At 35.1% G+C, this 13,713-nt stretch overlaps 1 protein-coding gene across 1 annotated transcript in view; it reads right to left on the minus strand.

Annotated features, from left to right (window-relative positions):
- Positions 1-13,713, minus strand: part of tnksa (tankyrase, TRF1-interacting ankyrin-related ADP-ribose polymerase a) — a 154,521-nt gene that overhangs the window by 124,758 nt on the left and 16,050 nt on the right. The window contains exon 3 of the mRNA XM_073824012.1: positions 9,853-9,948. Within this exon, the coding sequence (XP_073680113.1) occupies positions 9,853-9,948 (96 nt within the window). The remainder of the gene's footprint in view (positions 1-9,852; positions 9,949-13,713) is intronic.

The following is a 13,713-nucleotide window of genomic DNA, read 5'->3' on the forward strand; positions in this document are numbered from 1 at the left end:
GACTCGCTCTTTAAGGAGAAGGTTTTTTGTTTGTCTGTCAAATTGAACTTGTATCGATTCAAAATAACTTTGTTTTTATCACGGGAAGTGGGGCTTAATGAATAGCACCTCTTGAAAGTCAATTAAGCAAAACTAAATGAACAGCGTTCTGCCTAACATGGCAAGAGGATGATACGCCAGCGGCTATTTGATTGCTCCATTCTGAAGTGTTATGAACTAATCTCCGCAAAACGAACAAGCTGAGCAAATTGGATTCATCAAGGCTGGAACAATAGAGAAATTTACTCACATCTGATTACAATACAACAGCAGGGATGAGGTGAACTTTGACGTTTGAGAATGGCAAATCAAAACTGATTTAGTTAACAAATGCAATCTCATGCTTCAATTTTAGAATAAACCTACACATGAAATGTATACCTCACTTAACAAGCCTTAACTAGGTTTGCGTGTCTTTTCCATGTCTCATATTAGAAGTTTCAGATCTTTAATCCCTTCTATCTTAGGCAATTTTCCTATACTCAACATACATTTAATAGCACTTAAGACAGTAGTGTTGTGCCAAAAATATTTGCTGTTTTGCACTGGCAGTTTTTGTGCAATTCCTGCACTTTTTGTTTCACACTGGCCTACAGAAAATCACAGACACTCAGCTAAAGTGTGTGGTTCACAAATACATTGGCATACAAAATCAAGCTAATAGCTTCCCTATCTGAACTATCAGTGTTATGGCAAGAATAAAACGGCTTATGATTCATATAAATCCATTAGCCTTTAAATAAATGAAAAAAAGATACTTGCAAAAAGATGAAATGAATCAGAGTGTGTGCTACTACTGTAGTAATTAATCATTTCACAAAAAGCTACACTGCAAGTGTGTCTAAAGCAACTTAAAGGAACATTTTGTCTTGGTAAGGACATCATATGATGGCAGAAGTATTACCACATGATCAAAGTCAAGCTCAAGGTCCTTTAAAATCTGTCATTCCATAGAGGCGCTGGCTTCACATGGGTGCTATTTATGTGTCAAATATAGGCATGAATCAAACTGTCTACTCTGGTGGTCTCTGAAAGCTAGTGTTTTTAACCAAGGATCCGTGAAGACAACATATGAAGCAATGAATACGAATGACATTCCTTACTGAATGAACATTAGCTGTTAATCTGTTAAGCATTATATAAGATAATATATATAAAAGATAACAGCCCTAATGAAAGCCATTATTTACAGGGTTCGTACAGATACTTTAAAAGAAAATTCCTTGAATTTCAAAGACTTTTCAAGCACTACTATTTAGATTTCCAAGGACTTCAAACTGAGAGCTTATCAATGTTTTTAAATGATAAAAAAGATGAATGGATAAATAAAATTATACTAATAAAACATAATGGCAAACATAAAACGAAGCAAAGAGTAAACCACAAATTAACCACGTTTTTCCTACACTAACCACATGCTATTTGCTATAGATGCCTGTTTTTTGTCTCAGAATTGTGAGATATCAACTCACAATTCTGAGTTATAAAGTCAGAATTGCGAGTTCTTGAAATCCTGACTTTAAAGGTTGTATCAGCGATTTCTAGCCTAAAACATAAAGTGTCAATTTCAGCTGACCTTTCTTCACGATCCGCTCGCTGCTTGCCCCATAAATTGTCTGTGAAAAAAAACGCGTCTCTCTGGTCAGCCTAGGGTCCGAGATATGCCAAAAAAAACAATCAGCGTCAGGGGTTTGGTGTTGTGGACTTTCCTACTGGTGCAGGGATGTGAGGGAGGCGGAGCGAAAGTCCACAACACCAAACCCCTGACGCTGATTGGTTGGAACACTGTTTGTTTATCTGTGGAAAGGTTGGTAGTGGCGATTGTTTTTTTGGCATATCTCGGACCCTAGGCTGACCAGAGAGACGCGTTTTTTTCACAGACAATTTATGGGGCAGGCAGCGAGCGGATCGTGATGAAAGGTCAGCTGAATTTGACACTTTATGTTTCAGGCTAGAAATCGCTGATACAACCTTTAAAACTCGCAACTGTGAGTTTATATCTCACAATTCTGAGGAAAAAAAGTCAGAATTGCATGACATAAACTTGCAATTGCGAGTTATAAAGTCAGAATTCCAAGAAAACGCAATTCTGTGAACATATCTGTCTTTTTTCTCCTCAGAACTGGACTTTATAATTTGCAACTGCGAGCTTGTATCTTGTAAAAAAAGTCAGAATTGTGAGATACAGTCGCAATATCAAGAAAAAAAGTCAAAATTGCAGAATTATATCTCGCAATTCTGACTTTATTTCTCACAATCAGGGCCGCTGCTGGCCAAATGGGTGCCCTAAGCAGAAATTTACTTTTGTGCCCCCTCCCCCAAATATTACGGAAGTTATTTTTGGTCAAAAAGGTAAATAAAGAGCGAAATAGCAAGATCAAGAGCAAGAGTTTTATCAACAAAAAAAGAGTTACCTCCAATGGCTATGATTTTATTAATACAGTTGTCTGATTGATTTAATAATCTCAGAATCATAAAAAAGGAAATTAAGTAGTTTTACTATGATAAAAACCATGGTTATCTGCCTTTTTATCTATCTTTCTATCATATCCATGCTTGTAAATTGTGTTTTATAGAATATATAATATTTGTATTTGTCTGTATTTTTTTAAATATATTTTTATTCTGTGTTTTCACCTGTACATGCACTGTACATGTGGCAGTTTTGACAATAAAGCAGACAAGGGTTATGATGTCTACATATTTTTGTTGAGGAAATGATAGGAAAGATTATGTGGACATTTTAATTAAATGTTTGGTCAATATTAAACAAGGAATTCGATCATCATGTAAGTGTAACAACTGCATTTACCAGGCCTTTGGTGCTCTTTTCAGGCATTTCTATTAAAATTGTAATGTAAACTGTTAATTTTGTATTAGATTATGTATTTTAACACTGTTATTTAATGGCACCATATGGTCATTATTAATCAATAATCATTATTGCCTCAGTGTTTTAATATAATGCATTTTAAGTCATTTTGTTTACTTAGATCTGCTTGTATTCATATTAAGAAAGATGCGTTAGTCGTGAAATTATTACCGACATTAAAACACTATTAACGTCGACAGAATAAAATAAAGTTTCACAGGATTATGAACGTACCTAAGTGATGCACAGGCTTCATCTTGGGCTTTTTTTCTTTCGTTTCTCGGCGCCGGACTGTTGATGTCTCTTTCCAGGACCAGCCATATTGTTCATCAATTATTATCATCATTTTTGGCCAAATAGGCAGCCGTAAACAGAGGTAAAGGCGCGTCGCTGCGCGTAATCACGTGTGCTTACTAGCCTACTCTGCGTTCACAGAAAATGCAATATTTACGTTTATATTTTTGTTTATTTGTATATGTATATTATTAATATTAATTTATTATTATAATAGGCTATATAAAAAACTAAAATAAATAATAATAAAAATAATAAAAATATTTTTTTGAGCAGCTGGGATGGTGCCCCCCTGGGAGTTGGTGCCCTACGCAGACTGCGTACTCTGCGTATAGGGAGCGGCGGTACTGCTCACAATTGTGGGTTTATATCCCGCAACTCTGACTTTATTTATATCATTTATATCCCACAGTTCTGAGGGGAAAAAAAAAGTCAGAATAGCAAGATGCAAACTCAAACTTGCGAGAGAAAAAAAATCAGAATTGTGAGATAAAGTCGCAATTTCCTTTTTTTTTTAATAAGTGGTGGAAACGGGCTTCCATAATTTGCAGTAAAACTGTTGTTATACAAAAAAAAACAGTTACTACACTTTTACCACAGTAAAGCCACAGTTAATTTTCTAAAAAGATTTGTGTATTTGTTTACTTTCATTCCTTTTTCTTCGTTTTGTTTTTTAACAGTACTGCCTTAATTATTTGTCGTCTCCTACTGTTTAATAAAAAAAAAAGTAGTAAAATATTCACAAACCTGCTCCAAAGTTCCAAACCGAATTAAATTACTTGCGATCTGCGCTCCAAAGTTCCAATCTGAATCAAAACAACCAGCACGAAAGTCTCGATCTGAATCAAAAGATTTGTGATCCACGCTTCGAAGTTCCAATCTGAAATCAAAAGATTTGCGCCCGCTCCAAAGTTCCGATTTGAATCAAATGATTCGTGATCTGAAGCCCAGATCTGAATAAGGGTTTACAAGCCATCATTTCAGATCAGAACTCAAAGCTTGAGGGTGAGTAAATCATGAGGTTATTTTCATTTTTGGGTGAACTGTCCTTTTAACTAGTTGCTTATTATCATGCAAACAACTACTACCTCGCGTACTATCAATAAGCAACAAATTAGGAGTTTAACGAGCGAAAACTCTTCTGAATATGTTCCCTAATCTAAAGTGTTACAGAAAGAACAGCATTTATTGCAAATACAAATCTCTATTAAACACAAAAGCCTTTACTGTCACTTTTGATCAAGTTGATGCGTCCTTGTTGAATAAAAGCATTCATTTTTCATTTCGGAAAAAAAAAATCAAATCTGACTGTAAACTTTTGTGTTGTTAAACACCACAGCAAGTAATGATCATGCATTCTCTTTTTAATTACTTACTCATTTATTCATCAATTACACTCCTAAAATCTTAAATAAAGATATTTTAGTATAAATGTAGCAGAATGGAAATGGTTGGTGTGATGCTCCTGTTAGTGTGTTTTTTGTCATGCATCATTAACCAGACCCACAAAACAAGACCAAAGGCAAGACATGTTTACACCAAATCATGTTTCCTCATAAAAAAAAAAAAAAAAAAAAAAAAAAATCTGAACTGTAATGTTTCTGTAATGTTTACAAAGCACCCCTCTGGCGACAGTGCAAAAACTTTTGCCACCACTCAAGAAAATACACAAGGGATGTTGAAAATTAATTATTAGTAGCTAAAATCTTTCACAATTTCTTGCAATAGACGATAAAAACATTTGGCTTAATCGTCCAGACTCCATTTTTAAATTACACTCAACAGACTGTTTATTGGAAAGCCTCCATCCAACAACAAACCCAAACAGGATGCTCAAACAAATTAAGCAGCTGATAAGCAGCTTCACAGCACCAAACTCTTGTGAAAGTGCAATAAATAGCCAATCGTAGAGCTGAACTGACCCAGACGAGTTAATATGCGATCATTAAGCTGTTACAACAAGACAGAATTGATGACCCGAAGGTTTATTCTGAAGCTGTTTGAAGAAAAAGTAGCTACGCTTACAGATGGTTGGACAGCATTAGACCTCTCACGTCTCGCCTTTTGGCAACCGTGATGCAAAGCGGCTAATTCGCAATGTAATTTGTGCGAGCAACATTCAAATTAGCAGAACGAAAGTGAGAGGAGAGGAATTCGCCTAGAGCAAATAAACAAAAACGTGAATAACTCTGTTCACGTTGCTCAGCTTCTAAGTGAATATTTCAGTTAGTAATTAGGGGTTAGCTTGGTGAAAAAGCTGTATGTTGTGTACTGTAGTCTGGGGCAGTATAGCTAGCCAAGCATGATTAAGAATGAAATGAATACTGCACTTCAATATTTCTAGACAGATGATGGGAGGCTCGACAGGCAGGGTCAGGTAGCCGGGCAGGAAAAGCGGATCTATAACAATTATCTGAAATACTCGAGAGACTGGAGCTCTGCCTCCTGCTCTATTTATACACACAAAACCAAACACATCACCTCTGTCACTCATACCATGAGCTGCCATTTATACCTTATCACCTTCTTTCTGATTTGTTAGACTGAGAAGTGGATGGAAAACAGGTTTTCATGGCAAATCTCATGATTTACATATCATTTCTCACGCATGCCGCAGTTGCATGGCATTTTAAGTAGTTCTATAACATAAGCACATTACACACTCCTAGAAATAAATGCTCCAAAAGAGCATTTTTGGCTTTGCAAAAAGAACCTTCCGCTGAACAGTATTTAAAATAATAATGTGACAACATTTTTCCACTATAAAGATAGTTTAGGCACCCCCATGTCATCCAAGATGTTTATGGCTTTCTTTCTTCGGTCGAATAGAAATTAAGCTTTTTGAAGAAAATATTCCAGGATTTTTCTCCATATAGTGGACTTCAATGGGAGCCAACAGGTTGAAGGTCCAAATTCAAAGCCTAAAGGAGTAGTTCACTTTCAGAACAAAAATATACAGATAATGTACTCACCCCCTTGTCATCCAAGATGTCTTTCTTTCTTCAGTCGTAAAGAAATGGTGTTTTTTGAGGAAAACATTTCAGGATTTCTCTCCATATAATGGACTTCTATGGTGCCCCTGAGTTTGAGTTTCCAAAATGCAGTTTAAATGCAGCTTTAAAGGCCTCTAAATGATCCCAGCCAAGGAAGAAGGGTCTTATCTAGTGAAGCAATCGGTTACTTTCTAAAAACATTTACAATTTATATACTTTAATCTCTTTATAAATTGTAATCTCTACACAGAGTACACACAGAGCTAGACAAGATGAGCATTTGAGGTTAAAAAGTATATAAATTGTAATTTTGCTAGAGAAGACCCTTCTTTCCTCGGCTGTGATCGTTTAGAGCCATTTGAAGCTACATTTTAGAAGTTCAAACTCAGGGGCACCATAGAAGTCCATTATATGGAGAGACATCCTGAAATGTTTTCCTCAAAAAACATAATTACGACTGAAGAAAGACAGACATGAACATCTGGGATGACAAGGGGGTGAGTAAATTATCTGTAAATTTTTGTTCTGAAAGTAAACTACTCCTTTAAAAGAGCTCTAAATGATCCTAACTGAGGAATAAGGGTCTTATCTAGCGAAACAAATAAATATATAAAAATACAAGACCCTTATTCATTGGCTGAGATCATGTTTGAAGCTGCATTGAAACTGCAATTTGGACCTTCAACCCATTGGCCACCATTGAAGTCCACTATATGGAGAAAAATCCTGCAATGTTTTCCTCAAAAACCTTAATTATTTTGTTCGACTGAAGAAAGAAAGAGTTTAAGAGCTTAAAAGAACAGTTTGGGCTTCTTCAAAGAACTTTTCAGGTCAACAGTTTTTAAAATAACCATTTTTTTTGTCTTTGCATTTAACATATGTGACCCTGGACCACAAAATCAGCCAAAAGGGTGAATCTGAAAGCTGAAAGCTGAATGAATAAGCTTCCAATTGATGTATGGTTTGTTAGGATAGGACAATAATGTTTAAAAAAATCTGGAACCTGAGGGTGCAAAAAATTCTAAATATTCAGAAAATCGCCTTTAAAGTTGTCTAAATGAAGTTCTTAGCAATGCATATTACTAATTAAAAATTAAGTTTTGATATATTTCCAATAGGAAACATACAAAAATATCTTCATGGAACATGATCTTTGCTTAATATGTTAATAATTTTTGGCATAAAAGAAAAATCTATCATTTTGACCCATACAATGTATTTTTGGCTACTGCCACAAATATACCCATGCTACTTAACACTGTTTTTATGGTTAGGGTCAAATATTAATAATCTAAGGTCACACGGCTGTTAAAGGTTTTTCATGGAACCACAGATTCCAATAAAGAACCTTCAGTATCACCACTTGAATAAACCTTCTGATTCATTTGACTTTGCATCTGATGTACATCTCACTACAGAATTAATCTCTTATTACACGACGTGAGAAATAATGAACGTTGTTATGCCGCCAGCTGTCTAATGTCTCAATAACGCCGACATTGATTTCAGTAACAGAACGTTTTATAACGCATCACTGCTGGTGAGCTTCGCCTGCGTGTTTCTGCGAGAGCTGAAAAGTGAAGTTTACTACTAAAGTACTTGTTGGCAGCAAAACGTATTGTCAGTTCGGAGAATTACTCCGCTGACGAAATGCCTTCTACAGCCCTTGTGTAACTGATGTATTTACCAAACAGGAAATGATGCAACTTAGTGTAAACACAATCAGAATGTGTCTAAGAGGACTATGTAATAGATGAGTACAGCCTGATTATACATGAATCTTTGCCCCCAAACAATACAACGAGCGGAGCTGAGTGGCGTGACTATATTTTATCGAATGTGTCAACCAGTGAAGTCGCAGTACATATATTTGCACAGCTATCAGCGGGTGAGGCTGGTTTATGTGTTCATGCGTAAAAGTGATTTGTTAAAACCAAAAAAGCGCATGGGGTATTGCCAAAATACAAATTTAAATACATAGAGTATTTTTAAGATGGTTTAAATCAAGAATCAAAGAATAAAACAATAAAATGATTCACACTATGCTTTCCACACTGTTTTTCATTAGAACAAATGCTTTTTGAATAGCAATTAGTTATGCACAAACCTGCATATGGTGCAAAAAAAAAAAAATGTACACAATGTTTACTTAAAATATTAAGAGAACATAGAAAAAGTCTACACAGAGCAAAATTCTGAACAAACTGGGTAGATTTTAATGGTCAGCAAAGTGGCCAAATTTGGCCTAACGAATACATCCATATGCCTAAATACTGATAAAATATAAATGCCATAATTATCAAGAAAAACATTACCAGTCAAAAGTTTTTGAACAGTACGATTTTTAATATTCTTTAAAGAAATCTCTTTTGCTCACCAAGCCTGCATTTATTTGGTCCAAAATACAGCAAAAACAGAAACATTTTGTGGTATTTTAATGATTTCAAATAACTGTTTTCTATTTGAATATATTTTAAAATATAATTAATTTCTGTGATTTCAAATTTTAATTTTTAGCATCATTACTCCAGTCACGTGATCCTTCAGAAACCATTCTAATATTCTGATTTGCCGCTCAAAAAACATTTATTATTAGTATTATAATTATGTTTCAGGTTTTATTGATGGACAGACAGTTCAGAAAAACAGCATTTATCTGAAACAGAAATCTTTTGTAATATTATAAATGTTTTTATCATCACTTTTGATCAATTTAAAGCATCCTTGCTAAATAAAAAAGTATTAATTTCTATAATGTCTAATGTCAGAAAATAAATAAATATTGACTCCAAGCTTTTGAATAGTATAATGTGTATCGTTACAGAAGCTTTACCGAAGAATTTGGATCTTTGGATCAAAGAATCCTGAAAAAATAAATGTACTCAACTGTTTAAAATATTGATAATAACAATAAATAAAATGTTTCTTGCACAGCAAATCATCCTATTAAAATGATTTCTGAAGGATCATGTGACACTGAAGACTGGAGTAATGATGCTGAAAATTTAGCCTTGATCACAGGAATAAATTACATGTTAAAATATAGTAAAATAGTTATTTTAAACAGTAGAAGTATTTCACAGTAGCTGCTTTTGCTATGTTTTAGATCAAACAAATGCATGCTTGGTGAGCAGAAGAGAATTCTTCAAAAAAAAAAAAAAAACATAAATCTTATTGTTCAAAAACTTTTGACTGGTAATGTACTTTTTCCAAATATACATAAATAGATGTCAACAAATTGTTGAATCAGAGTTTTAAATCAACTCACGACACAGAAATGAATCATACATAACTCTAAGAATGTTTTGCAAATGAAGATTATTCTAAGTCATGACACCTAAGGAAGGGGCAAAACTATTAATAAACAGTGCATTACAATACTCACAGTGTATCTTATTTTTAAATGATCACGAATATATCCTGGAAATTCAATATAGTCGCCCATCCCTACTACGGAGAGAGCGCACAGGCAGAGAAAGCGCTCAAGGACAACAACAGTCTCACTTTACACAAACACACCTAACGTAGAGATACAGATGCATAACAACGCTGCTCCATTTCAAAGCTGTGTAGTCGTAGTATCAGACAGCAGATGATCAAAAACAACACTGATAAAAGAAAGAAAGAAGAAGAGCGTGAGGTTGCAGCACTCACCGGTGAGAACGGCTTTAGCGGACGGGTCAGCCAGGTCCAGGGCAGACTTGCCGTCGGTGTTGCGGATGTTGGGATCGGCGCCGTGCTGGAGCAAAACTGTGCAGGGGAAACACAAGCAGTATCGTAACTCAGGCAGGCAGAGGCTGCTGCTGGGGCCGTTCGCGCCGCTGACTGGGAGCGCTTGCCTCGGCATGGTGCAGACATAAACACACATCGCGCACCAGCGCACCAGGAGCAGCAGCGAAAACAGCCCGCACGGAAAAACACACACTGCAGTGAGACGGGGGGAAAAAGCCCATGTTACTGAGAGAGAGTCCGACTCCGGGCATGTGACGGGAACTCGGGGATGAGAGTGGAATATCAAAGCATGTCTTCCGATCCTCTCCAAAGCCCCCTGAGAGAAAGGAAAAGAGATGGAGAGCCGTTCACTGGCGCTCTGCTATTGAGACCCAAGTAACGCAGAGCACCTAGAGCGAGCAGCGTCTATCAACTGTCTCCAATCCTCCTCTCTCTCTCTCTCTCTCTCTCTCCCTACAACAACGTACGCGTGTACACAGGGTAACATACTCGTCCCCTCCCTCTACCCACCCTGTCTATTTCACTACCTCCTCGGTAACACTTCCACATATCTCTCGCTCACTAAATTCATCACAGATCTGTGACATCAGAGATGAATTACAAAGAATCCTATTAAAAATGAACATCTCTGTGCTTCAAATCATTGGGAACATCTAGGAGCTTGGGACTAGTGATGTTCAAAACCACATGGTTTCAAAATCAACTAGTTGACTTATTCGTCTTCTGGAAGATTTGCATAAGTAGGTTGATTTTGGGTCTAGAGCCAATTTTAAATGTATTTGTGCAGGGAGAATTCTATGTAAATGGAAGCATTTCTTTTACACAATACTCATTTTTGTCATTTGCAGAGATTTAATCTTATAGACTTTACCTAAGGATAAAAATTCTGTTATTTACATCACTGTCAGGTTGTTTCAAACCTGTGCGATTTTCTTCCGTGAAACAGAAAAGATCATATTTTTGTGAGCATTGAGTTTCACTGTACAAAGAAAGAAGCACTACATGAGTAATATTTCTAAAAATATCTTTATGTTCAACAGAAGAAATAGAATCATACAGGTTTGGGTGACATGAGGTTGTGTAAATGTGTAAAAGACAGAATTTTCATTTTTGCTATTTGACGTACCGCTGTCAAATTAATGAGCAAATAAATGAAATAATATAACATATTGTAAATAAATAAATACATAAATAGTAGTGTTGTCATGATACCAAAATTTTGACTTTGATATGATAGCTGACTAAAATATCTCAATAGTACTACTGAACCGATACTATAAAAAAAAAAAAACACACAGAACAACAGGAGAAGTAACTGAATAATAGATGATCTAAATGGAGCTTACAGTTATTTTCTCTATTAAAAAAGCATTTCATCCTGCTTTAAAAAATAAATAAAATAAAAATTAGGGATTCACCGAAATGAAAATTCTTGGCCGAAACCGAAAACCTAAAAAGGGGAAACCAAGGCCGAAAACCGAAAACCGAAACACAGAAAGAATTATGGCAATTATTAGTACCATTGCATTTATGGCTATGACTGTGTACTAATGTTACTAAAATCAAGGCATTGCAATTGCATAAATTAATATTAAAGTTTCAAAGAATAAATCAATTATATTAATTTAAACAATTATCATCAATCAAATATTATATTACTTAAATAACATATACATATATTTTACAGCCTTTGTTTAAATTGTTTAATTGTTTAAATTTTTATAACACATAATCTTTCCATTAGTTCACATTTACAACTCTACGTGTTTCTCTTCCAGCAGGAGGCGCAGTCAGAATGGTACACAAAGCAGTGCAGCAAATGACTTTGAAAGGTGCAGCGCTCATATTTATTCAATGAATATCCTTTTGAAGTTTCATCGCAATTCTTGTCTTTCAGTCCCCACATTTAAGACCACCTGAAATCATAATTAAGACTTTCTTTACCCCTAATAACACTGCAATCAATGAAAATTAAGAGATTTATTTAAGTCTTTCAAAAAAAAAAAAAAAAAAAAACCCTTACACAAAATACGTTTCTTTTTATTTTTTTCCACCATGTTCAGGGCACAAGAAAAATATTAGGGGACTAAATTAATATCAGCATATAAAGTATAATCGCCTCTTATTGTCTCTGAGAGAATGCATGTCAGATGCTGAAAGCACTGTCAGTTTTTACTTTCACTTTATCATATTGCGCAGTTTTCACGTTGCTTGTGTGATATCCATTGTCTCGCCTCGATGGTTTAAAACATAAATATTTATAAAAATACAGTATATTGAAAAGACATATCTTTAAAATATTGCGACGTAACACCAACGTAAAGCCATTGTTTTTCACTCACTGAAAGCCACATCTGTCTCGATCTCTGCTCTCATCACTGCAGACACACCCCCTCTTGAAATTTCATGTTTTGCAAATCGCTATCCGTGGGTCTTTCTCAGATATACTGAAATACGTCCACACCGCAGATGTGTTGCTTCAGACAAGCACGTGCAGGCTGCGGTTTCTGTTTGCGTCAACATACTGTTTCGGCCATGTTGTTTCGGTGATAAGTCTTTCGGTGGCCGAATATTCGGTGCATCCCTAATAGAAATCACATTCAAGTGACACTACATAGAACTACGGCAAGCAACTGAGCCTACAGTCAAGGTCTTTGCAACATTGGTAAGTTAGCTAAAAGGATTAAGCCAAATCTTATTTCATGATATAGTCATTTTATTTTACAATAATTTAGATATTTTATCTTTGTTGTTAATAAGAACATATACGCAAGTAACAAACTAAAGGAGAAATACAATCAAACAAAAGCAACAATGAAATAAATAGGCCCTTATGAAATCCGATTTATTTCTTCCAAATTCCATTTTATTTTTTCCATTATAATTTTTCTGGATTCCGTTTTTTTTTTTTTTTTTCGTTTAAATTTTTCAAAACTCTATTTTAATGGTTGTAATATTAATCATGAAACTTACACAATTTAACAACAATTTATTAAAGTTGAACAAAAATTTATTAAAGTTGAACCCTATGAAATACGTTTTTTTACAGTTTTATTTTTATCAGATTCTGTGAATCTGTTTTCCATTCATTTTCTGGATTACATTTTAATAGTTACATTAAATTTTATTTTGACAGGTTCCTGTGAAGACTCTCACAGCAGTTCTAGACATCATGTTTATGTCTTCATGTACTCATATATTGAGGTGGAAGAGGCTGAAAACACAGCGAGTGTCACGTGCTCTTCAGTATGTGTGCAGTAAACAAAGCAGCAGAACGAAAAATGCACAGAACGTGCAGGATTCATATTTAAATTCCATGTTATTCCATATTATACAGTAAATTCCATGTATATGAATGGATCCCGTGATTCCATCTGCAATTTCCGCTTCACTGTAATCAGCTAGGGTCCTCAGGAAATACATCTCTTATCAAAACGCATTCTTAAAGTACCGGTAGTAGTAAAATGTGGAATCGTACCGTTTTTAAAAGCAGGGTATCGTGATTCCTTTTAGTACTAGTATGTCATGCAACACTATTGTACAGTTTGTCAACAATCATTGCCCATCTTCTCAACTTAAAAAAATTTACTTGATCTCATATAAACGTACCTGTGGGGATTTTTTCACAAGACGCAAAATACTTAAAATACTTGGCTCTAAAAGAGTGTTCGTTTTTTTCCCAGGAAACTATGGTACGTACATATGATACGTTTTATATGACGTTGATTTTGTATCAGTCACCGCAGTTCCGACTTGAAATGTCCATTGAGTGGCACTATAACT

The sequence above is a fragment of the Garra rufa genome, chromosome 19 (assembly GCF_049309525.1).
Source record: "Garra rufa chromosome 19, GarRuf1.0, whole genome shotgun sequence".
In the NCBI taxonomy this organism is placed as follows: Eukaryota; Metazoa; Chordata; class Actinopteri; order Cypriniformes; family Cyprinidae; genus Garra; species Garra rufa.